The sequence below is a fragment of the Sceloporus undulatus genome, chromosome 1, assembly GCF_019175285.1.
Source record: "Sceloporus undulatus isolate JIND9_A2432 ecotype Alabama chromosome 1, SceUnd_v1.1, whole genome shotgun sequence".
NCBI lineage: Eukaryota > Metazoa > Chordata > Lepidosauria > Squamata > Phrynosomatidae > Sceloporus > Sceloporus undulatus.
This window is the reverse complement of record NC_056522.1, coordinates 13,894,025-13,920,783: the sequence shown is the minus strand read 5'-3', so window position 1 is coordinate 13,920,783 and position 26,759 is coordinate 13,894,025. Positions and strand designations below refer to the sequence as shown.

Here is a 26,759-nt window from a genome sequence, read left to right as displayed (position 1 = left end):
ACTTTTGTAAGCCGCCCTGATCTTTCTGGAAGGGCGGGATAAAAATAAAGATTTTATTTATTTATTTATTAGAAGGTTGTAGTGGTTCAAGCATTGGGCTACAACTCTAGAGAAGGCTTGAATCCTTGCTTGGCCATAAAAACCCACTGGGTAACCTTGGGCAAGTCACACTTTCTCAGCCTCAGAGGAGGCCAAAAGCAAACCCCCAGAGGAGCAGCCCAGTGTATCCTGATCCTTCGGTTGCCCTAATCCTCCCCATTACGTGTCCCTCTGTTCTCACACCACAACAGCTGTCTGCATGATGTCCTGCTGAGGTGTGTCTCCCATCGCCGTGTGTTGTTCATTTCTGAGGTCAGAACTAGGTGTCCAGTGATGAGCACATGGCTGAGAGCCCTCTGGAGGCAGCAGATGTACTGGTCAGCTCAGTGGGACACCCATGCAGACAGCTGCCACAGCACAGGATTAGAGGGCTCCAGATCTTCCTGGAAGATCCTGAATAACAGGTATATTTTAAAAGGCAAAGGTTTGATTAGAAAACTGAATTAACCTTGTAAAATTGGCAATATTCTTTATACCCCTGTTCAAGAGGAGAGGGTGGGATATTTCCTCTTAGGTGATCCTAAGTTACTCCTGATAACTTACCCTGACATATCTATGGCCTGTTACAGACTGCCAAAATAAAGCTGCTTCGGGTCTCTTTGGAGGTATGCTGTTTAAATTATGCATGGGTCCTAAGAGTCCGGAGGTCGCGCCAAAGCCACACTCCATTCCTAAGCACTGGAGTGCAGCTTTGGTGCAGCTTCTGGATTCTTAGGATGCATGCATCATTTAAACAGCATACCTCCAAAGAGACCCGAAGCAGCTTTATTTTGGCAGTCTGTAACAGGCCTATGTGTTACACCTGTTTAAAACATTTTGGAGCCATACACTCCAGCAACAGGCATGTAACAGAAGCTAAAGCTGAAAGTAACTAACTTTTTAAATTTATTATGCAGTTTTCTCTATCAGGGCTCCCCAGAGCTCTAGGGCTTGTGGGAGGTTGCTAGGGCTTCTGTGAGAAATTGTGATTAATTAATTCTAGCTGTAGATATAATATTTTTATGCAGGGGTTCTCTTAGAACTGAAAATTATTTCAATGGTTCTTCCAGGGTAAAAAGCTTGAGAAAGGCTGCTCTAGACACTGAGCAACCCATTAGCTTGCTGGGATTTGGGGAGTTTTAGTCCAAAACCTAACTCTTCCAACCTATTTTGATTTCAACAGTTTAAAAGCATCCTGTGTCCTCAGACCATTCTTTGGCTTGAGAAGTAAAGAGCACTGTATTGGCAAAAGAAGATTCCCTCCAATCAGTTACAAGCCAGTGAATTTTTTAAAAAGAAGGAAAGAAAATGGCTGGAACTAAGTTGCCAATTTGTTCTGCAACAAACCATCAGGCATGCTGAGATTTTAACAAAGGTGGCATGAGATCAATTTTCAGAGTGGCTTTCTTCAGTCATCAAAATGGATTCAGTCCAGAAAGAAAGCAAGGTTAGGAAAAGAAAGAAACAATAATAGGAAAAAGTTGACATAGCAAGTGGGGTGGTGAAAAAATGTCTACCAGCCTTTGAGTCAATTCCATCTGTGAAGCTGAGGTGTGAGTTCAAAAATGATACAGTTGGCATGAATATATCTGGAGGAGGATTCTGTTATTTAAATCATTACCAACAATTGGCCCTATATCAGTTTGTTATTTTGTAGCTATGGTCATGCTGTTTTATCTTTTGTTTTTTACTGTAGCATCCGTATGACAAAAATTTCTGTACAGATAGTTTTGAAATGTAATGCTTTCCAGAAATTCATTTATGCCAAACTAAAGCCAAAGGGCAGCTTTAATGTGGTAACCCCTGCTTATTTTTTTTATTTTTATTTTTGTCATTTGCAAGATTTGTGTCATTTATTTTCAATGAGGCTCTACTGTGCTGTTTGCCTTATGCAGCAGGGTCCGGAACAGATCTTCACATAAGGCAAGGGCGCACTGTGTATTAATGGGCAATGGATGCTTGGTTTTATATAGGCTGATAGCGGGGACAGTTATGTAAGGGGATATTAATATGCTTTTGGATCTGTTTATTTCATTGTTATGTTTAGTTGTACAGGTGCATATTGTATTTGGTTGTTTTGTAGGTGCCTTGGTGATAATAAAGATTTGTGCTATATGTACCACAGTGGGCAAGACAATCATTGTCTACTCAAAGAATAAAGAAACCAGAGACAGGTTAAGGTTTTATAAGTTAGGTTAATGATAGAGTTAACAGAGAAATTATAATTGTGGTATGCTGTCATATGTTATATGGGCTAAATATGGTTATATGGATTTAATAAATACGTAGATATTAAAATGTGTGACATTCTATATGTTTTTAAATAAGTTAATTGCCTAGGTTAAAACAGCTTCATAGAGAGGCCCCATTGCTTGGGGTTCTAGGAGCTGCAGTCCGAAAAGGAACATTTCAGAGTTCTGCTGGCCACAAAATGCTGTATTGGAGGCCTCTCATAATTCAAGATAGCCTTGGCAGAAAAGACACCCAGCTTAAACTTCAACAGAGAAAGAAAATTTCTATATTAAGACCTGCTAGAACTTTAAAAAAGAAAAGAAAAAAGCCCAGATCCTTTCATGAGAATCTGAATTAAAAATATCTAATTATAGGAAGGTGTGTAATTACTGCCAGAGTCTGGGAGACATGTACATGTTAAAGGAGGAATAAAGTACACCTGTTGGCTGTTGTATAAAAATAACTGTTTTCACTCAAAGAGTGATAATCACAGAGGGATGGGGAGGATGTAATTCCACATGTAATTTGGTTAGTAGAGGATAAAGCTTACAACTGCTAAGGCTTCATTTAGCAATAATCGGACTCACACACTTGGCAGAGAATTCCAATGAATTAACTACATACAAAAACTGAACATTTTCTTCCAGAAATAAAAAAAAAAGTGAGCATAAAGATATGTAACTGCAGATGAGGGAAAAAAGGTTAAACCATGGCAAAAGTTAAAGCTTCTCTTTCTTCTTCTCCCCATTCTTTGGCTCTTGCTCCCCTTTTGTATGTATAGAAATGATGATATGATACAGTGCTTAGGTTCAGTTCATTCATCACAGGCAAGTTGCATTGAAAAAACAGCATACAGTTTGGGTTTGCATGCATTGATCCACAGAGGATTCCTCTATTGCATAAAAAAAATCTATATGAATCCAGACATTAATCCAGATATTTTCTTTATTTCTAGCTGTGGAAAGAAAAGGGTCCATTCATGATTGATTGGGTGGACAATGATACATAGACTCTTAGAGCTGGAAGGGCCACAAGGATCCATCCTGTCCAACCCTCTGCCATGCAGAAATACACAACCTAATACACTCCTGAAAGATGCTCATCCAAAGACCTCCAAAGTGTGTGGTGGACTCTCCATCTAAAGACCTTCAAACATGGAGACTCCACCACACTCCAGAGTGGTCAGTTCCACTGTCAAATAGCTGTTACAGTAAATAGGTTCTTCCTAATGTTTGCGTGCAATTTTGTTTCTTGCCATTTGAATCTATTGGTACATGTTTGAGTCTCTTGAGCAAAAGAAAACAAGCTGCCTCCATCTTGTGGATAACATCCCTTCAGATATTTAAAGATAGCTGTTGTGTCATTTCTGTTTAGCTCCCTAAGTTGTTCTTCATAAGACTTGGTTTCCAGAGCTTTGATCATCTTGATTACTCTTCTCTGGACATGTTCTAGCTTATTGATATCCTTCTTAAACTGTGGTTCCCAGAATGAAACATGGTACATTCTAGTTAAGGCATGACCAAAGTAGAACAGAACAGCTCTAAAACTTCCCTTGATATGGACACTATACCTTGCCCAGAATTGCCCAGAATTGCATTGGCTTTTTTGGTTACTACATCACACTGTTGCTACTCAATGATTTCAGATGATATCACTATTTTTCAACCATTTTATGGCAAAAAAAAAATCTAACTTCTTAAAAATCAGGTTTTAAAGTGTTAAGCACTGAGATTTCTAATGGAGATTTTGTAAAATATTAAATTGTTCTACATTGATTTGGATCTGAACCTCAGTTCCCTTCTCCTAATGCTCTGAATAAAATATTTTATTAGTTATGGGGAGGGATCTAACAACACATATATCACATTCACAGTATTGACAAATTTACTAAAAATGGCATTTTGATTCTTTTTAAATATTTTAAGATGTGTTAAGATTGCATATTCTTATATATCAAAAGCACTGAAAATTGCTACATATTCATTGCTTAATATCTGGACATAAATGTATATTGGAATAGAATCATAGAATCATAGAATTGTAGAGTTGGAAGAGAACACAAGGGCCATCCAATCCAACCCCCTGCCATGCAGGAAATCTAAATCAAAGAATCCCTAACAGATGGCCATATAGCCTCTGTTTAAAGACCTCGAAGGAAGGAGACTCCACTACACTCCGAGGAAGGAGTGCGTTCCACTGTCGAACAGCCCTTACTGTCAGGAAGTTCCTCCTAATGTTGAGGTGGAATCTCTTTTCCTGGAGCTTGCATCCGTTGTTCCAGGTTCTGTTCTCTGGAGCAGCAGAAAATAAGCTTGCTCCCTCCTCAACATGACATCCCTTCAAATATTTAAACAGGGCTATCATATCACGTCTTAATCTTCTTTTCTCCAGGCTAAACATCCCCAGCTCCCTGAGTCGTTCCTCATAGGACATGGTTTCCAGACCCTTCACCATTTTAGTCGCCCTCCTTTGGACACGCCCCAGTTTCTCAATGTCCTTTCTGAATTGTGGCGCTCAGAACTGGACACAATATTCCAGGTGGGGCCTGACCAAAGCAGAATACAGTGGCACTATTACTTCTCTTGATCTAGACACTATACTTTTATTGATGCAGACTAAAATTGCATTGGCCTTTTGTATCCATGTCCTTGCCAAGGTTGGATTGTGGAATGTTTTTTTCTATGCAGATCTCAAGTGGGCAATAATGATAGATTTAAAAGCTAAATAGCTGAATTCTAGGACTGCTGGAGTAGATTTACCATTTAAGAAAGGTGGAATCAAAAATGATAGAGTTGGAAGAGACCCCAAGGGCCATCCAGTCCAATCCACTGCCATGCAGGAATATATAATCAAACCACCCCCAGCAGATGGCCATCCAGTCTCTGTTTAAAAACCTCCAAAGAAAGAGAGTCCACCACTCTCCGAGGGAATGTGTTCCACTGTCAAACAGCTATTGTCACTGTCAGGATGTTCCTCCTAATGTTTTGGTGGAATCTCTTTTCCTGTAGCTTGCATCCTTTGTTCTAAGTCACATTCTCTAGAGCAGCAGAAAACAAGCTTGCTCCATCCTCAATATGACATCCCTTCAAATATTTAAACAAGGCTATCATATTTATTTATTTATCCTGTCTTTCTCCCTGGAAAGGAGCCATATTGCCCCTTAACCTTCTCTTCTCCAGGCTAAACATACCAGCTCCCCAAGTCTCTCCTCATAGGGCATGCTTTCTAGACCCTTCACCATTTTAGTCGCCCTCCTTTGGACATGCTCCAGCTTGTCAACATCCTTTTTGAATTGTGGTGCCCAGAACTGGACAGGTATTCCAGGTGAGGCCTGACCAAAGCAGAATAGAGTGGTAATATTATTTCCCTTGATCTAAGCCGAAGATGGTGGAAAGATCCAGGGTGGTGGTGAGGAGGAAAGGGAGCTAGTACTATGGACTAGCTAAACACTATACGTATGCTGATGCAGCCTAGAATTGCATTAGTTTTTTTAATTGCCACATCACACAGTTGACTCATGTTCAACTTGTGGTCTACTAAGACTTCTAGATCCTTTTCTCATGTACTATTATCAAGCCAGGTGTCCCCTATCCTATATCTACATTTCATTCTTTTTGCATATATATAGTACCTTACATTTCTCCCTGTTGAAATTAATTTTGTTAGTTTTGGCCCAGTTTTCTAATCTGTTGAAGTCAGAAGCCAGCCAAAAAGGTCAGAAAAGCATGCAAGCTTTCACTTATTCCAAAACTCTTCATCAGTTTTTGTAGTATAAACATTTGAACTGGGGGTGGGAGGAGAAAACTCCAAAAGGTAGGTCATATATTATAGCTATGAGGCTTGCAAATTTAACTCAGGGGCTGTACAAACAGCCCCGAAGGAGCAGCCTTCAGTTGTCCCTTTTTGTGCTGGATTGGGACCACAGCAACTGATCTGGCTCCTTTTTGCACCCTGCAAAGGGCGCGATAGCCGCTTTGCTGTGACTTGGTGGTGCTCCTTCAGTGCTGTGCCATACGGACGCAGCACTGGAGGCATGCCATGACACTGCATGCCATGCGGTGTGGCATGGCGCACAGCAACACAACACCATGGGGTGGGGTTGGGATGCACGTCATGAGGACGCTATGCCCCGACTCCAACCCCATGCTGGCCTTAATGGCCGGTGTGTACAGGGCCTCAGTTCCTTGATGTGGAGATTCTAGATTGAATGAAATTCTGGTTGCTGTCCAGGTTGCACTAAGCAATGCATGCTGGGATGAAGAAGCAATGGTGAATTTCCATTTCTGAAAATGCAAATCTGGCAGCAACACAGAAATCTGTCTCTTGACACCCTAAGCAGTGAACTGTGTTCCCTTCTAAACTGGAGGAAAATGTCCTTCCACTGGTAACAACACTTCATCAAGGTGGATGGGGTTGGAGATGGGGTGGTGGCTGCTCCCTATGCTGTTTTTATTTACCATTTCAGTGGCTTCTCTTACATTAAGGTGATTAAGGTGCTCTAAACTGTGGATTTATCCAGGACAACTTTTCCTTGTAGGAAAGTACATAAGAGAAGCTCTTTGTTGTTGTAAAATACTTCATAAGAAGCTATTTAAATGTATGACAGCAACTGGGGATCTGATATTTATGCAAATTTTTAAAAGATGTGACATGTAGGCCAAGGTGATGCGTGAGCTGATGGCTTGTTCTTTAATTCCAGCCCAAATGGTTTGAAATCCTTTTTATGTCTTGAGTAAAAATGAGAGGGTTGATGTAATCCTTGTCCTCATTTGATCTCGGGGTGATGAACAGCCTTGTGCTGTTCGAAGACATTGAAGGTTTATGAGTTTCTCTCGGGTACTGCAGTACTGTCTTCAATCATTCATTTATGGTTGTATCCTATGTTGTCTCTGGGACTTAGGGCAACTCAATGAAATTATAATGAGATAGGCTCTTAGCTTGGTGCCATACCGCAGGCCTTTTTTTTGCCTGTGTTCAGTACACTCTCATCTTCAGCTGCATCTGCACTGTAGAAATAATACAGTTTGCCACCACTTTAACTTCCATGGCTCAGTGCTATGGAATTCTGGAATTTGTAGTTCTGTGAGATATTCCACCTTTCTTGTCAGAGCCCTCTGGTGCTACCACAAACTACAAATTCCAGAATTCCATGGCATTGATCTATGGCAGTTAAAGTGTTCTCAAACTGCACTACTTCTGCAGTGCAGATGCAGCCCTTGTCAAGGCTTGCTTAATGTCATTGAGTAACCTAAGAGACCTATTCCTAGTGGAGACAGTACTACTTGTGACTCTGAACAAAATGGTGTCCTTTCTCACATTCTTGCCTTTCATTATTGAAGCTGAAAATGTCATACTGCTGCTGCCATACTTTCAGGGAAACATACTTAACCCCTCTTTCCCAGAGCTGAGCCCAACAAAATTGAAGAATTTGAACCCTTGCTTCTGGCCTGGAGATAATTCAGAAAAAATGAAGACTCGGGACCAGGCTTTGAGATCTGCCAACCCTAACTGACATAAGTAGACATTTATATTGCTCATGAATTTCCATAATCCATTAAGTGGAAACCTGAAAACTGGATCCTGCCACTGGCGAACTTTTAAAGGACATTTTGACACATTTCAGTTGATACTTCCAAAAGCCCAATAAAATTTATGATTGTAAAATTGCTGTGAAGAACTGTTAATTAGAGTTATCAGATCCTCATCATCGCCCCAAAAAGCATGGCCTAACTTCACTTACCATTAAGATTCAGCAGAATGTGATTTTCACATAACTATATTGTTGTATGGCTGTCAACGATTTTAATCCCTCATGGCTACTCTAGAATCTGTAGAATGCCTAGCATAGGGATGGATGAGCTCTGGAGGTCTAGAGTCCATTTTCCAGTACTAAGTACTGAGTGCTTTGATAGTGTTACAAAGGGCCACATAAAAGGCCCTGGGGTCATGAATGTGCCACCCTCCCTTCAATTGCAGGCATTCCAGGACCAAATCAATAGGAATCATAGAATCATAAAGAGGTCATATGGACCATCAGGTCCAACCCACTGCTCAGTGGAGGATCCCTAGCTAGAACATCCCCAGCAGTTAGCTGTCCAGCAGTTTTTTGATGACATCCAGAGAAGGAGACTCTACCACCTCTCTTGGCCTTTAGCTCTATTGTTGAACTGCTGTCACCGTCAAGAGGTTGTTTCTCATATTCAGACAAAATCTATGTATTTACCTTCCTGCACTAGCACTTTAAACTTGTCTTGTTTGTTTCCCAAAATTTGTGCATTGGTATATAGATACTGAACATGTTGTTTGTTCTCATCCTTTATTCTACTGTGAGTTTTAATGTGGCTCCCATTTTGTCCCTCAGCTTCTCCTGTAGAATTCAGATCCTTGTTTTTGGACAGATCATTCAGCTATCACCTTCAGCTCCCCAGCCAAGGATTTAGGGCTGAAACAGATGGTCATGAAGGGATGGCTTGAATCCGCCCCCACCAAAGACGCCTTGTGACTGCAGCAAACACACACCATGGTCCTAAAGGCACTCCCCCCCTGCTGGCCCAAAAGATCTGCTTCTATTTGGGCCAGTTTTGGGCTGCCTTAAGTGGCCCCGGCGCAACCCCAGGGTGGCTGCCGTCTGCTTCGAGGCTGTGCATCATCAAAACATCACATCCCCAAAGTGGCTTGAAGCCACCCATGTCTGATCAGCCAGGCGGCTTGGGGGCATGCGCCATCAAAACGCCACACCTGCAAGCCTCCTGTAAGCCACCCACAAGCCGGCTTTTCTGGCTGGTCTGTTCATGCCCTTTATTTAAAGTCCTCTCAATCAGATTCACCATGCTTCTGCCAAAGACATTCTTCCTTGTCTTCCTGAAGTGTAGCCAGTAGTCCTTCATCTAAGAAGTGACGATGATGGTCCCAGAAGCCAAACCTCTCCCATCAATACCATCTGTATAGCCAGTCATTCACTTGCAGTATCTTCCTGTCCCTGTGCGGTCTTCTATCTTTTATGGGTAGAATTAGTGAGAATACCACCTGCGCCTCTAAACTCTTCACTTTTCCACCCAGAGCTTCATAATTCAAGGTAATCTGATTAGAGGTGTTCTTTGGAGTGTTGCTGGTGCCAGGATGAATCAGAAGAAAGTCATGCTGTTCTGTGTTCTTGATAAGCTTTGGTAATTTGTCAGTAATATTCTGGATATGTCGACCAGGAAGACAGCATGTTGTCTGATTCATCTTGCCCAGCTTGCCTCTGAGCAAGGAATCCCCCATCACTAGCACCTTTCTTTTCTTCTTGCTGCAGTTGGTGGTTAGGGTGACTCATTCCTTGGCATGCAGTGTCTTTTGCTGCTGGTCTCCTGTTTGTGCCTCTTGGCCACCATTATACCAGAAAAATGAAAGAAGAGATTACTTAGGGCCCATACAGACAGGCCAGAATAAAGCTGCTTTGGGTCAATTTGGAGGTATGCTTTTTAAATGATGTGTGCATCCTAAGAGGCTGAAAGCTGCCCCAAAGCCACACTCCAGTCCCAAGGAGCTTTATTTTGGCCTGTCTGTATGGGGGAGTGGTTCTGAATCTCTTGTGCATGGTCTACTCCTGATGATGACTGCCCTCCAGGGTGCTCCCTCAGTGTTACAGCCCTCTTTGTATTCATTGGCAGATTCTTCTGCCTGTGTTGGTTCAGTAGGAGCAGTTCTCCCTCTGTTCTGTCCAGTAAGTCCTCATGTTCAATGATGTGTTGAGGAGTGTCAACATGTAACTGCAGTGCATTGACTTTCTCTCCCAAGACAGCCATCAGTTTGCACTTGCTGCAAGTGTAGTCAGTGAGGTTTTCTGGCAAGACAAACATTGCACACACGTTGTGATAGGTGATGACAGAAACTTCTTCCATCATCCCTGTAATTATTTTTTTAACCCTTTCAAACTGTAATGAGCTTACTGATATGACTGCTAAGTGTGTGCCACTGGTCCTCAGATATTGAGCTTCAAAGTTTGAGGCAGCATTCATGTAGAGTTGGTGGATGATAGCTCTACCCCCAAGCAAAGTCAGTGACTCAGCAGAAGCCCCATCTCCTTAGGCCATGTGGACAGGAAGTGCAGAGGGTCCAAATCAAACCAAAGGCTCTGTGATGTTTGCCTTCCCAAGACTGGCTCCACAGTTCCTAGCCTTGGATTCCTGCCACTCTCACCCTAGCCCAAGGTCACCCTTCAGAATTCCTGCTTGGGTTTCAGGCAACTGGGGGGCTATGCAGACTGGCCATTAAGGCTGGCCTGGAGGGTGGAGTTGGGGCATGGTGTTCACACAATGCACACCCCGACTCCACCTCCATGGTGGCATGACGCCACGTGCTGCACCACACAGCATATGGTGTCACAGCACTCCTCTGGTGCTGCATCCACATGACACAGTGCCAAAGGAGCACCATAAAGCCATATGTGCCAGTGGCTATGGTGCCCTTTCCAGGGTGCAAAAAGGAGCCACTTTTGCAGCTCGCTTTTGTGCCACAGAAAGGCCAGATCGGGGCTGCAACATGAATTATGCCAGACTTTATCCTTCAATCCATTTAGTCAAACAGTACACATTCACTCCCCACTGACTTTTCCAGCTGACTCTTCCAACTCTCAACTCTCAACCCATCTCATTTTGTCTGAATCCCCTGAGACACACACTCCTGCTTACCTTGATTGACTGCCTTGAAGTCATGTCTGCTTTGCAGCCCCCACACTAACCTTCAAAAATAAAACACAGTCAAAGAACCAAGGGTGACCACCAAAACACAGTTCACCTGCTCTTTAGAGGACTGAGTATGCTGAGTATAATAAAATCCAAAATCCATAAAACAGTGTTATATTTATTGGGCCAACCAAAATACATGTTGCAAGCTTTCGAAGTGCCACTGTCTTCTTCATAAGACAGGAGACAGAAAAAATATATGACAATGGAGATTATTGTACTGCCTTTCCTCCCAAGCAAGGTGTGGTCTGAAATCTTTTAAAGATGGATTTCATCACATGCTTCTATGCCCAGTCTAGAGGCATCTTATAGCCAATCTGGACCTCTGTGGCACTGGGATTTTTCCATTGTTTCCAGTGTACGGTCTCTGTTTGGATTGGGTATGGGATGACATGATCAAGTATGGGATGCCATAAAATCCATTTCCTCCTGTGCCTAGCTCAGGAGGAAAGGCAGTGTGATAATCTCCACAGGCCTGCATTTTATCAAGATGTTGCTGTTCTGAGTTGAGGTGGTATGGAGGGGTATCCATGCAGGCAGGCCACATCTCCTTCTGGACATGTGCATATTGGCAGACAAAGCATCTTTATGTCTAGGAAATAAAATTTAAATCCATTAGCAACACAAAAAGATACTTTTTTGAGATCCAGGTTGTACCAGCCCCTTTGTTAGGAAGAGAACATTGAATTTCTTAAGCCTCCATGCTTTTGCATTAGGAAAACATTTAGTTTCTGTAAAATGGTAAAGTTTCAGTTTATCTTTAGGATTTTGTGGTTGGTGCTAATATGTGGTATCTTCACATTCTGAAAACATATCCTGGGGTAGCCATGTTGGCCATATAGCAAAGTACAATAACACCCAAATCCACAAAACTGTGATACATGTGACTAGAATCATCATATTTTTCCCTATATGATTTTTAACACCTTTGCCTGATGGAGAAGCCAGTGGAGCTTTGAAAGCTTGCAACATGTATTTTGTTTATTTTGTTTGGTCCAATAAAGGTTTCACTGTTTTGTAGATTTTGGATGTTACTGTACTTTACTATACAGCCAACATGGCTACCCTTGGATATGTATTCTGAATATGCAGAATTTTTGGTTTGATTGGCAAGAACAAAAATGATAGACCTTTGTGTTCTGAAAACTCAATTAAATGTAGGGATATAATTCTTAATTTAACAGTAATCGTAATAAGCATATGAATGCTCATGATGAATGTTTCTCCCAGTTTCATAACACTAGAATTTATTGGCAGGGGGCTCGAGACACACAACAGAATGTACCTCTTCACATTCCACATAATTAGCTCGAGAAAGCTGCTTCCACAATATGTGGAGATGATTGCTGGCACTCATATTTTTTTGAAAGAACAGATAAATTCATAGTAATTAAGATTTATGGGTGCTATGGAAAGAATTTTCATTGGACTTGATATTCTCTATAAAAGTAATATTTTTACCCCTCCAAAGACTTGTTGAGAAATGTTTTTTACATCTTTCAAGCATCTACAGATCTGCAAGGGTTATAGGGCATTTCTCCACAAAAAAACAATGCATATATTTTATAATGTGATTATCTGAAATGTGTGTAATTGGAACAAAATATGCTGAAACACACTTGAGTCAATGGGAAAAATTGGATAAATTAGATAAATGGTACCAAATAAAATTTAGAAATTAGGGTACATTGGTTGAAAAGAAGTTGCACAGGTTTAGAGCAGAAGAAAGAGAAGAAAATGCAGATAAGGAGTCAGAGACATTTAAGTGGATTTCAATCCTCAGGAATAAGGACAGGCACTCTCCTTCCTTGGAGGTCTTTAAACAAAGGCTGGATGGCTATCTGTCAGGGATGCCTTGATTGAGAGTTCCTGCATGACAGGGAGTTGCACTGGATGGCCCTTGTGGTCTCTTCCAACTCTACAATTCTATGATTCTAAGTACTGGGGCATCATAGAATCACAGAATAATAGTGTTGGAAAGGGTTTTGTGGACCTTCAGGTTCAACCACCTATTCAGTACAAAATCTCCAGCAGGAGCATCCCCAGCAAGTAACTGCCCAGCTTCTTTCTGAAGACAACTAGAGGAGACCCTACCACCCCTAGGCAATTGGTTCCATTGCCAAACTCCTCTCACTGTCAACAAGTTCCTTCTAATGTTCAGTCAAAATCTACTCTTCTGTAACTTAAAACCATTCAACCTAGTTTTACCTTGTGAGGCAGTAGAGAACAAGCCAGCAACCTCTTCTCTGTGGCAGCCGTTGAGGTATTTAAAGAGTACAATCAGGTCATCCTTCTCTTTACATGCTCAGCTCCTTCAGCTTCTCCTCATGTTTTTTTCCCCATATCTCTTATCATCCTTGTTGCTTTTCTTCGAACCTGTTCTAACTTGTCTGTATTCTCAAAATGAGGCACCCAGAATTAAATACAGTACTCCAGATGAGGCCTGAGCAGCACATAATATAGGGTGACTATTACTTCCCTCGACTGTAAATCAGGCTGCTTAGGGTTTTCGATGACATTACCAGTACTTTGAATTTAGGCAAGATATGTATGTGCATCTAGTTAAATTTCTTTAAACTGATGCTGTGTGGTTTCTCTGCGATGTGAAATTTCCATGTCATTTTCAAGGGCAGCCCCATTTTGATCCAGGCTATTGTCAGTGTTCATATGTACATTTAAATTACATCCAAAAAAACAGGAAGATAAGTTAATAATCCATAAAGTAGCAATAAAAATTATTAAATCAGTAAAATAATAATAATAATAATAATAATAATAATAATAATAATAATAATAATATTTATTTCTATACCGCCCGGTGGCAAAGCCAATCTGGGCGGTGAACAACATAAAAATTTACAGAATAAAATATACATAAATATTTATACTCCCTCCCCCCCCTAAAAATTATTAAACACTTAAATGTATTAAAATGGGACTATAACAATATATAATTATACTATCCTAAACTAAACCCCCAAACCCCCAGCAATCCTCACCATCAGGGGATGGGTCCACGAGAGGAATAAGGGAAATCGGGGAGCCCGGGAGCCTGGGCCGGGAAAATCTAGAAAGGCCTGCCGGAAGAGATCTGTCTTGACAGCTTTTTTAAAGCTGTCTAAAGATGTTAACTGACGGATCTCATCCGGCAGGTCGTTCCAGAGCTTAGGGGCGACAACAGAGAATGCCCTCTGAGAGGTAGCCGCAAGTCTAGATTTTGAAGGCTGAAGCAAATTCCTCCCTGAGGAGCGGAGAGCGCGGGGAAGATTGTACGGGAGGAGGCGGTCTCTAAGATAGCTTGGACCCAAGCCCTTTAGGGCTTTAAAGGTGATAACCAACACCTTGTACTGGGCCTGGAAGCTGATAGGTAGCCAGTGGAGGGACCGCAAGACAGGAGTGATGTGGTCCCTCCTAGATGTTCTTGAGACATTTTTTTTAGAATTTAATTGTGTATATGTGCCTTCAAGTCACCTGTTGATTTAAAGCAGGGGTAGGCAACCTTTTTGAGGCTGCCATGTTTTGGATCAGCTGAAGTTTCCGGGTCAAGGACAAAGGTAGCCCCATGTAGAGCGCATTACAGAAGTCGAGGCGTGAGGTTACCAGCGCGTGCACAACAGTCTCAAGGTCCCTTACTTCCAGAAAAGGGTGCAGCTGGCATATCAGCCGAAGCTGATAACAGGCACTCCTGACCGTCGCATTCACCTGATTCGTCATCAGGAGCGACGAGTCGAGGAGCACCCCCAGACTGCGAACACAGTCACTGGGGGAGAGTGTGACCCCGTCCAGGACTGGAGGTTGTAACCCAATTCTTGGTTTCGGGGCCGCTACCGTGAGCACCTCCGTCTTGTCTGGATTCAGTTTCAAGCTGTTTTTCCTCATCCAGCCCATTACTGCCTGAAGACATTCATTGAGAGGGGAGATGCCATCAGAATTCGAGACCGACGAACGAGACATGGAGAAATAGATCTGGGTGTCATCTGGGTACTGATAGCACCCAGCTCCATAACTCCATATTATCTCATCCAGCGGCTTCATATAGATGTTAAATAACATCGGGGACAAAATAGCCCCCTGAGGAACCCCACAAGTGAGGCTCCTCTTACTGGAGCTACAGTCCCCGAGCAGCACCCTCTGAGACCTGTCCGAGAGGAAGGATCGGAACCACTGCAAAGCAGTGCCCCCAATACCTAACCCCCTCAGGCGGTCCAAGAGGATGCCGTGATCTATCGTATCGAAGGCCGCTGAGAGGTCTAAGAGCACCAACAGGGTCACACTCCCCCTGTCAATGCTCAGACGCAGATCGTCGGTCAAGGCAACCATGGCAGTCTCAACCCCAAAGCCTGTCCTGAAGCCAGTCTGAAATGGGTCTAGATAATCGGTTTCATCCAAGACAGCTTGGAGCTGAAGAGCAACCGCCCTCTCGATCACCTTGCTCAAAAATGGCAGCAATGACACCGGCCTATAATTCCTCATATCCAGGGGGTCTAGGGAAGGTTTTTTCAGGAGTGGCCTAACCGCCGCTTCCTTTAAACAAGATGGAACATGTCCTTGCCTGAAGGATGCACCGATGATATCTGTGAGGAATCTCATCAATGCATCCCCTCCCTGGACGGCCAGCCATGATGGGCAAGGGTCGAGAGGGCAAGTTGGCACCATCAAAGCACTTGGGGCTAAATCCAAGTTAGACCTAACCAGAGTAGACTTATTAGATCAATGTGTACTTTATAAATCAACATGTATGTAATTTTCATTTATTCAGTAGACCAGGGGTGGGCAAAGTGTGGGCTTGTGGTGCATACATCCCAAGGAAGCTTTTCTGTTTCTCAGCACCTCAAAACAATTAGATCTAGATCTTGAAATATTTGTGGGAATACATGCAAGAATGAATGGATGGAATCTGTGACTGAATGGGGTTTCAGTAAGAAATCTCTTGAAGCACAATAGTCTGTGCACTGAGAGCAAAAACACAGGCAGCATGGGACATTTGTCACAATTTGGGCAGTGAACTGTCTTTCAGCCTCAGTTTCCTCTCTATAAGAGGGGGATTGTAATAGCTGCAGTCTGCCCAGAGCTCTTTCTTATGAGGTGAAATGAGGCCAACATGATAAGGCACTTCACAGAGTCTGAAGTGCTGAGTAATACATGTTGCTTTGGAGTTCCATCAGAAGGTAACCAGGCGGAGTTGTTTAGAATTTCTGACTTAACTGATGTTTTCCTCTTCAGCAAAGAACAGGCTTTTTAAAACATTGCCTAGCTGGAGGGAATTGTAGTTAAAGCTGTCATGTTGAAAATCAGTTTTCAGTTCCTGGAGCAAAGAATGGTGAAATCATGAAATGTTCCCTAAGCCTTCTCAGAGAGACACTAGCAATTGCTTTATATTGAGGTAGACCACCATTCATTCTAACTGAGCATTGCCAGAGTTTCAGTCATTTCCAACTGTACGTAAAAAATGCCAAGGCCTGAGTTAGAAACGTTTTGCTTCCCAAAATATGTGCTGTGTCCATGAGATATGGCTCTTCTTCCATGGATAAGCCATGCCTAGCTAGCAATTCTTATTTCTTGGATCTTGGAGCAGCTGAGGTTGTTTTTTTGAGGGGACTACAGCCTTTTCTGCATGAGTCAAAGGGCCTGTCAACCCCCCCACCCCTGGTTCTTGTGGTGTCCTGTTTGGGCAACACATGTACATGTGAAAAGGATCTAGGTGTGTTAGTAGACCACAAGTTGAACATGAGTCTACAGTGTAATGCAGCAGCTTAAAAGGCCAATGCGATTCTAGATTGCATCAATAGAGTACAGTGTCTAGACTGATGGAAGGAATAGTACCAGTCTATTTGGCTTTGGTTACTGAGTCTGGTTCTGGGCACCAAAATTCAAAAAGGATATTGACAAGCTGGAGTGTGTCCAGAAGAATGTGGATATAACTGGTTAAAAAAATTGAGTGCACAACTTTAAGCTGCTGTATACATTTCCCAAAGGAATCAGGGCCAAAATAACTTGCAAGCATCAGATCCCGTCAGACCCTAGAAATTAAGAAAGGTCAGACCTGCTTAGTACTTGGATGAGAGACCACCAAGGTGCTGTAGGCTATATTTCAGAGGATGAAAATGACAAACTTCCCCTGACTATTTCTTGCCTATAAAATTGATGGGGTTGCTATAAATCAGGGGTCGGCATCTGGCTCGAGGCCTTCCCACTGGACCCAGCGCGGTCCTGCTGCCGATTGCTGCCCCGCCTCCATGCTGGGCGCCATTTTGTTTTTTAAAATGGCGACTGAAGTCTTGGGTGACTTTACTGTTGTGCGAGACTTCACCGCCATTTTAAAAAACAAAATGGCAGTGGGCCTCTAGGAGGTCCATTGCGGTGGCCGGGGCCCTGCAACAGGGCTCCGGCGGCGGCAGCGGGCTCTGGGAGGCCCGTTGTGGTGAACGGGGCCCTGCAACAGGGCTCCGGCGGTGGCAGTGGGCCTCTGGGACGCCCGTTGCCATCGCTGGGGCCCTCCAACAGGGCTCCGGCGGCAGCAGTGGGCATATAGGATTTTTTTGCCGGCCTCTGATTGGGCCTGGGGCCCCGTTAGGGGCCAGCAAAGAGGAGGAGGCCTCCAGCGCTGGCGGCCCCCATCGGCTTTTTTGCTGTCCTCTGACGGGCCCTGGGGCCCTGTCAGGGGCCGGCAAAGAGGAGGAGGCCTGGCCCCTAGAGGGTGGAAGCTCCGCCCCCTGGCATGCGGCTCCGCCACTGGTGGGTGGAAGCTCCATCCCCAGCACGTGGCCCCGCCCCCGGAGGGTGGAAGCTCCACTCCCCGGCTTCGGCCCCCCAGTTGTCTGAGGGATAGCAACCCGGCCCCTGGCTCAAAAAGGTTGCCTACCCCTGCTTTAAATCAACAGGTGACTTGAAGGCACATATACACAATTAAATTCTAAAAAAATATACAAATGATGTACATGTGCCTGTTCCTGCAGTTTGTAGGAATTTCTGAGAAAATGGAGGCTGCTGCTAGACTGCCAAATTAATGCGGTGTTACACTGTTTTAATTTTCATAGCTCCATCCTGGGATTTGTAGTTTATTGTGGCACCAGAGTTCTCTGTCAGAGAAGGCTAAATGTCTCACAGAACTACCAATCCCACCATTCAGTAGCATTGAGCCATGGCAGGTGAAGCGGTGTCAAACTGCATTAATTCTGCCACGTAGATGCAACCTTAGAAGAATGTTGATAGGACTAGCAGAATGGTGAGGGTAAGGCTAGTCTTTCATGTATTTCATGCTAGGTAACTGAATATTATTGGATACGTTTTTGTCTTGTCAATCAAAGGCAAATTGACACATTGTGTCATAGGAGGTTTCTGGATATTCAGATGGAAGCTTCCTGTCCTGTCCCATCCTTTAACCTTAGGGAAATTGTCTAGCTTGTCATGAGTGAGCCACTCTCGCAGTAGCAGTGGCAATAGTGGGCTGATGCGCTCACTTACACATGCTGTAGACCAGGGGTGGGCAAAGTGTGGGCTTGTGGTGCATACATCCCAAGGAAGCTTTTCTGTTTCTCAGCACCTCAAAACTTAAACTGATCTTTTTCTGGTCAAAAAGAGTGCAAATTGATGCTCTTGTTAGCCTCCAAGTTTACTTTTAAAATAAGTACTGATTAAGATAAAAAATTATGCATGTTTCGGGAAATTCCTTTCCAACATTTCTTTCATTGCTTCATATATTTCCCCCCAAAACTGCTTTGCTTTGCTACAGACCCACCACATGTGGTAAAACGTTCCTTCTGTTTTCCCACACTTCCAACACATTTTGTTTACCTTTTTGTACATTTTGGATAGCTTAACCGGTGTCAAATACCAAAAATAAAACATTTTAAAATAATTTTCTTTCAGGTACAGGGGGAAGGGGAGGGTAAGGGTAAGAGGGTGGGGGGTTTAAGGGGGGAAAGGGAGGGAAGGGAAAGGGATAAGGGAAGGTACAGACGATATGTATGATCTTTTATTGATGATTACTGAAAATAAGGATGTAAAGAAAAGAAAAAACCAAATAAAAATAAAATTTAAAAAAAAAACAAAAAAAATTATGCATGTTTAGGATTACTAGGATGAAAAATGGAGAGGTGTCCTGTCCCTTTTAATGGCCTGGAGAGTGTGTGTGTGTGTGTGTGCATGTGCGTGCGTGTGTGTGTGTGTGTAAAATGGAACAAGTGTGGCTTCCAGATCCTCTAGTGTTGCTGCTGTAGTGATTAGTAGTTTCAGTGAGACTTGGGAGATCCAGTTTGAATGGCCCTCAAATCACAATTTTGAATGATGACCTTGGTCCAGTCAGTTTTTGTTGCAATGATCAGGTGGCAGCAGGAGGACTGCATTTAGTTCATTGGAGGAAAGGCAAGCTGTACATTTCATTAATATTACAAGAGCCAATGTGGTGTAGTGGTTTGAGCATAGGACTAGGACTCTGAAGATTGGGATTCTGTTCCCTGCTCAACCATGGAAACCTACTGGGTGCCCTTTGGTGAGTCACACCCTGTCAGCCCCAGAAAACTCTATGATAGGTTCGCCTTAGGATTGCCATAAACTGGAAACAATTTGAAGATACATAACAATAATATTACAACTGCAATCATCCCTCCTCTAGCAAGCACACCCATCAATGCAGTAGGCACCGACACAGCACGGAAATTGGCAGACCCCATTCCACAGCTTTGTCCGAATTTGAATCTGGTCTTAATCAGAGGATTCCAAAGTGCTCTGTCAGGCTAGATGATTCTCAGTCTGTAAGCCAGGAGTGAGCATCTGTGGGAGGCGAGAGGACACATGAGCCCCCAGGATACACTGAAAGGCCATCCTTCATTCCTTGCCTCCAATGTGCTCGAAATACCATGTCAGGGGTATTTTAGCCATGTTTTACAGGCCAGGATAGACCGCCCCCTTTTTTAAAACAACAGACACTTTTTGGTATCAAATGGGGGGGGGGGGGGGGAGTTTTTTCCTTGCAAAACACATATGACCTTTGGGGACCTTGGTGGGCTGCCCACCCTAATGTGAGCCATCTGGATAGGCTAAAAAAGTGGAACCCCTTGAGTGAAACTTCACAGATGCCATGTGTTAAATACTAAGTCTTAAGCTCACTCATCACTTGATGTGACAACACTTACACAACCATTGATGTAAAACCTGGGCTTGCCTCTTTCTCTGTTGCCCCACATCCCTATTTTTAGTCTAGTAGCACACTCTGTATATATTAATCACTTCTGACTAACCTAGATGGGCTGCTTTCTTGTTCTTTCACAGTTCACACGCACTCCCTTTGCGTGTGCATATTTAAATATCTGGCAATGGAAGGAAGTGAAACCTTACCTTCTCCTGTTCATTTTTATTTCATTAGTTGCCTGGCAGGTGAGGTGAGCTGGATATAATGTAGCAATGATGAAAGCAAGGTCTGCTAAGGTTGCTGAGTGCATGACTTTGTGGTCCACAATCCTGCTGTTCAAACACAATGATTTTTATCTTGCCTAAGATGAAAATTCTTCTACCACTATAAAATATATTAGGATGGAGAACTTGTGACCATCCAGATGTTGAACTGCAGCTCTGTCATCTTTTACCATTGACTGTATTTGGCTATAGCTCATGAGAGTTGCAGCCCAATAACATCTATAGGGCCAAAAGCTGCTCACTACTGGCAAAGATGGATCTAGCCTAGAATAAAGTTTTATTTTAGTTTGGGTCTGGAGTAACAATGAAATTTCAATGTATTCTGATACATATCTTGGTCTAGGAAATTTGTCTACTGTTGCCTGTGCCTGCTGTTGCTTGATTATATAGTGATGACTTTGCTTGTGATACAAATGAAACAAACCTTTCACTGGTACACCTACAATCCTTAAAGTTTGTTTTATGCCAGGTTCCATCTGAAGTGAAGCAAATCCAGTGGTGTTCCCTCATGTCCAAAAATCTAAATTGTACCAATCAGTCATGATTGTATGTATCATGTTTGGTCAAAACAGATTAATAAATGCTAGACTGTAGTGTGCCTAATTATTGTGTGAAGGGGCAGACAGTGTTGATTTGTTATTCCTCCCCCCATTTCTTCATTGTCACCCTTGCTCTTCGTCCTCCATTTACTTGATATACTGATTACATTACAGTTCTAATGTGTCACAGACTATATACTAGCAACCTCAGGTTGCATACTGAACAAGCTGCATATAATTAAAGTTCCCTGATAGGCGTATCTGATATGTGCATAGTTTTTTTCGACTGTAGTATCTCTGATTGTTGTTTTGTTGTTGTGCCCTCAAGTTGTTTCTGATTTATGGCAACCTTAAGGTAACCCTATCATGGGTTTTTTTTTTTGTTTGTTTTTTGGCAAGTTTCTTCAGAGGGGGGTTGGCATTGTCATCCTCTGAGGCTGAGGGAGTGTGACTTTTCTAAGGTCACCCAAAGCATTTCCATGGTTGAGTGGAGATTTGAACCCTGATCTCCAGAGTCATAACCCAGTGCTCATATCATTGGCTGGCTCTTAGTCAGACCTAAATACCCTAAAGGTAATAGATCCTGTCTGACCTTGAAAGCTAAACAGGGTCAGCCCTGGTTAGTATTTAGATGGAAGACTGCCAATGAATACCAGGTGCTATAGGCTACATTTCAGAGGAAAGAGCTGGCAAAGCAATCTCTGAGTATTCCTTGCCTAAGAAACCCCTATGAAACTGATGGACTTGACACAAGTCAACACACACTCACACTCACACACCTCTTAGTCAGAAAGTGTGTGGGTTTAAATTCAGTTGTTAGTATGTGCCTTCAAGTCGTTTCTGACTTGTGACAACCCTATCCTGGGTTTTCTTGGCAAGATTTATACAGAGGAGGTTTGCCATTGCCTTCTTCTGAGGCTGAGAGCATGTGACCTGCCCAAAGTCACTCAGTGGGTTTTATAGCTTAGCAGGGAATTGAATCCTGGGCTCCAGAGTTGTAATTCAGCACTCAAACCACTATGCCATGCTAGCTCAATTCAGTAGATAATTCCAGATAGAGTAGAACCATTAATCAATAGGACTTACATCAATATTGATTTTCAAAATGTTTCTTCCAAAATTCAGGCCCACATGGGCTGTAAGGGAGAGTGTTAACACTGGCAAAGTAGGATCTGAACTCTCAATCCATTCCCTTTGGGCCTCATGAGATGCATGAAACTGACATTGATTACTTAAATCCAAGATATTACACTGCTAAGGACTGTAGCCTTTTAATACAGCTCAAAAGAATAAATTCTCATAGTAGGAATTTAAACAAGAATTTATTGAACAAAGCAATACCCCTTCTGACACATTAAACCATGAATGGGAGATGTGTGGTCCTCCAGATGTTCTTGAATGGCAATTTCTATTGGTCCTAGTCAGCACATCTAGTAATGAAACATGCGTTGAAGTCCAGCGTAACTTGAAAGGACACACGTTCTCTATCCATGCGTTCAATGCACACAAAATGCTAACTCATGACAAGTTTGTACATGGGGACAGATATACAGAATAAGCTATGGCCCCTATCTATACATTGTGTGTGGAAGTGTAAGTGTAAGAGAATCTCAAAGTGTATGCAAGTGTTGCAACCCTACATGCGTGCCAATATTGGAGTATTCCAGATATTGGAGTAAATGTTTATTCAAGTTATTGACTTTGCCATCAAAATACTGCCCTGCTCTACTCATGCATTTGTTTCATAAGGTTTCAAAATCTAAAAAATGGCTAATGATTTTGAAACTCTGGGAAGCTTTCCTTCAGAAAGAAGACTGAGTCCAAATGGTAAGGTAGCTGCTGCTGTCAGGTGCTACACAAAGGCCAGTACTAGCTGGATACCTCCATGCTTTCTACAGCACAGTAAAAAGATTTGTTCTTTCTCCAAATATGATGCTGCAGACACTGAAGATCATCTGTCATGTGTTACTAAGCTAGAGCAAATATTTTGTATATTCATCAGAGAGTAAAGTATCTGACAAGAATCTCTTGGAATGTTTACTGAACAAAGCACCTTACTATCTGAATGTTGTTCTCTGAAGAAAAGAACACTTATCAGAACAACCAAAAGTGACACTGATATGGTTGAGATAATTTCCTATTCATTCCCTGTAATATCAAATATGAGTGGCAAGTGTCACCAGAAATGCAATGCAGAATTATTGAGAAACAAGAGGGAAAATCAGCATGTTTAGGAGAATCCCACATTTTGCAGAAGTCCCCTGCCCCCCCTAAACACCAAAAGGGACAATACAGAGAAAGACTAATGTTGATTCAACATGCTTGCTTGTCCTAGAAATCAGCTAGAAATTCTGCAATAAAGAAAGTAAATGCTGTCATAGCCTGCATTAATAGAACCATAGTTTAGGCCACAAGAACAAAATGGATTGGGGAAACTTGGCTTAGCAGCAGTGTGTGCAGAGGATTTTGGGATGACTGTTGATTGCAAGTCAAACATGTGTCAGCAGTGTGGTGCTGCAGCAAAGAAGGCAAAGAATAGTTTAGCCTGTATTAATAGAACTGTAGTTTCCAAGTCAAGATAAACAACAGTTCCAATATATTCTGCACTAGTCATGCCTCATCTGGAATATGACATTCAGTTCTATGTTTTTCATTTTAAGAAATATATAGACAAGTTCAGAGGAGGGTGAAGGATGATGAGAGGTATGGAGAAGAAAGTGTAAGAGAAAAGTTTGAAGGAGTTGGGCATGTTCAGCCTGGTGAAGGAAAGTGTCGGGGGTAATATGATTACACTCTTTCAATCCCTCAAGGGCTGCCATAGAGAAAGAGGATGGGACAGGTATTCTGCCCCAGAGGGCAGGGACAGGTCTAATAGTCTGAAGTCATAGGAGGGCAGATTTCCATGGATCATTAGAAGGAACATCTTGACAGCTAGAGCTTTTTTTTTTTTTTTTTTTTGGCAATGTAGCCAATTGCCTAGAGAGGTAGTGGGGGTCTTCTTCTCTGGATGTCTTCAAAATGAGGCTGGACAGCTACCAGCTGGGCATGCTGAATCTGGAGATCCTGGACTGAGCTGGGGATTGGGATGACTGATGGCCCATGGGGCCCTTTCCAACTCTGTGGTTCTGTGTAAGAAAACTAATATGTCATGGTGGTAGAATGCCCTGCTTCCAGTTTAGTCTTGTAGGATCCTGCAGAGGAGCATGGCTGTGTTCAGAACAAAATGTGTGGGAAAAGCCATGCACTCAAACGGTACTCATATGGGCTCTTTTGTGGCTTATGCTGAGGGAATGCACAAACTGGTGTGGATGCCAGTGGGTAAGATCTCTTTCCATGAGTGTTGGCTGTGCAGTGAGGTAATGTGTACAGTTCCTTGGTGCTCACCTGCTGCCAGGTACATACAATCAGAATAGTGATGAAGATGATTTTTGGAATGGAGGTGTTTGAAAATACAAATACACTCACTTGAATAAAGAAAGAACTCCCCATTCAAGCCAGGCAGGTCTTTCCAACCTTGACTCTACATAAAATTTGGCTCAGCACCCACCCCCCACCCCCACCCATTACTACACCAGCATTGAAGGCCAGAGAACAGATGGGAAACAGCTTCAATCCAAGGCCCAAATTCAATCTCATAGAAGTAATTGGGGGCTGCAGTCCATAGATGGGTGGGCCTGAAGGCTATAAGTAGCAACAGAAATATAATCACATATTAGCTTAAAGGTCTTAAGTCTTATTGAAACTGTAGTTTTGTGAGACATTCATTCTTTTCTGTCAGAGAGGTTTGATGCCACAATAAACTACAGTTTCTAGGATTCCCTAGCAGTGAGCCAGGACAGTTAAAGCGGTCTCAAATTGGATTATTTTTGCAGTTTGCTTTGGACCTTAGTGATCTTAGGACAGGCACCTGCATATTTTGGAACTGGAAAAATCTGGACAATTGGGAAACCACCAATCAGTGGGATCACGCGGAAAGGGATATGTTCCAAGGGGCAACCCCAGAGATGGATTGAAATCCTAGAGAAGTCATATGGTCCAAATGGCTAAGGTCCTTACTTCTGGTAGAGATTGTGGAACTTGCAACCATTTCCACTTTCTGCTTGCAAGAGCAGTCAGCCAGTCAAAAGACAGCTTTTCACACTCCACATTTGTAGCACTGTCACTCCAGTTGAACTGTTGTGGCTGTACTTTGTGGAATCCAGCAGTTTGTAGTTTAGTGAGGCTTTAGAGCTCTCTGGATAATAATTCTAAAGGGCCCTGCCTGAAAATCCCCAGATGCCATAAGATGGAACCATAGTAGTTAAAGAGAAGTAATACTACTATGATTGTACGATGTGAAAGGGACCTAGGAGACTGCCCACCTGGCTTTACAAGGCTATCATGAGGTCCAGGATTTCATGAACAAAAATCTGAGGTAGCAGTGCAAATCCAATGTGGCAGAAGAACTGACCCCATAGGCAGGAAAGGAGGGCAGATTGTGAAGCTTGACTCTTCAATTTAAGAATTAAAACACTGTCCAGATTGAGGCAGTCATGCAGACAGACAAGTTGATGAGGATGATGATGAGAATGATAACAATACTACTATTACTACTACTACTACTACTAATATTAATAATAATTTCGTAGACATCCTCATCATCCTCATCATCATGGATGAGGAGCCCTGGTGGTGCAGTGGTTAAGTGCCTGTACTGCAGCCACTCACTCACAAACCACAAGGTTATGAGTTCAGTCCCAGCCAGGGACTCAGGTTTGACTCAGCCTAGCATTCTTCTGAGGTCGCTAAAATTAGTACTCAGCTTGTTGGGGGCAATTAGCTTACAGTTGTAAACCGCTTAGAGATGGCTTAGGCAGTATGAAGCGGTATATAAATGAAGCTGCTATTGCTATTGCTATTATCATCATCATGCCAGGCACCAAGACCTTGGGATATCATAGTTGATGTTACAAAGGTGAAGTTGCCAAGGGCAGTCCCTGGTAACATCTCACTCTGAGATTCCTTCTTGCTCTGAAGGCCAGAGAAGAGGGCCCAGGTCCTGAGATCTTTCACTCTAACCTCTGCATGTGTACGAGGTGGATGGAAATATTTGTAAGAACCACATGTTAACATTTTACATTTCACAGACATTTCTCACACCTCCAACATATCCCAGAGAAAATAAGTAATGTCTGAGCTTTAACTGATTAGATTCTGTATGAAACATTAAGCTGATCTTATCTACAGTTACAAGTTTTTGATGGCTTCTAGTTGCAGCCAACACTTAGAAATATTATCCCAGAGAGAGCAACAATATTAAATGCTTTTACCATATATCTTAGAGTCAATAGCTACTGCTGTGAAGACACCCAAGCCAGAAATCACCTGTTGGTGAGTTGTTCTGACCTTGGGTGTGCCAAAGAAGCAGACTGGTGTGTGTAATGCAAGTTCTTTTCTTTTGTCTTTTTTAATTTTAGAATCAACCTTGTCCTATGTTAGGCAGCTGGAAGCAAGAGTAAGACAGCTGGAGGAGGAAAATCGCATGCTGCCCCAGGTGGGTGATTTCTATTGCTAGGCACATTAGCTTGTAGCACAGGCCCATAGCTAGAAGATTAGCAGGCTCATGTCAGTGGGTATCTCACTGTGTTGAGTGCTGATGTCTTTGGTGACGTGTTGAGTGAATCCAGGCACATTTTGAATGATAAATTAGGGCTCTCCGGGGTCACTATCAGGGACCATAGGTTTGGAAAAGCATAGACTATCAGATGGGGAGCTTGGAACAAGCTGTGGT

The 26,759-nt window shown here is 42.8% G+C and overlaps 1 protein-coding gene across 3 annotated transcripts in view; it reads left to right on the top strand.

The window, feature by feature from the left end:
• Positions 1–26,759, top strand: part of CCDC85A (coiled-coil domain containing 85A) — a 212,619-nt gene that overhangs the window by 120,085 nt on the left and 65,775 nt on the right. For 2 of the 3 annotated variants that reach the window (XM_042446823.1, XM_042446828.1), the window contains exon 3: positions 26,446–26,522. The exons of the other annotated variant lie outside the window; for it this stretch is intronic. In XM_042446823.1, coding sequence (XP_042302757.1) covers positions 26,446–26,522 — 77 coding nt within the window. The remainder of the gene's footprint in view (positions 1–26,445; positions 26,523–26,759) is intronic. 3 annotated transcript variants of the gene reach the window in all.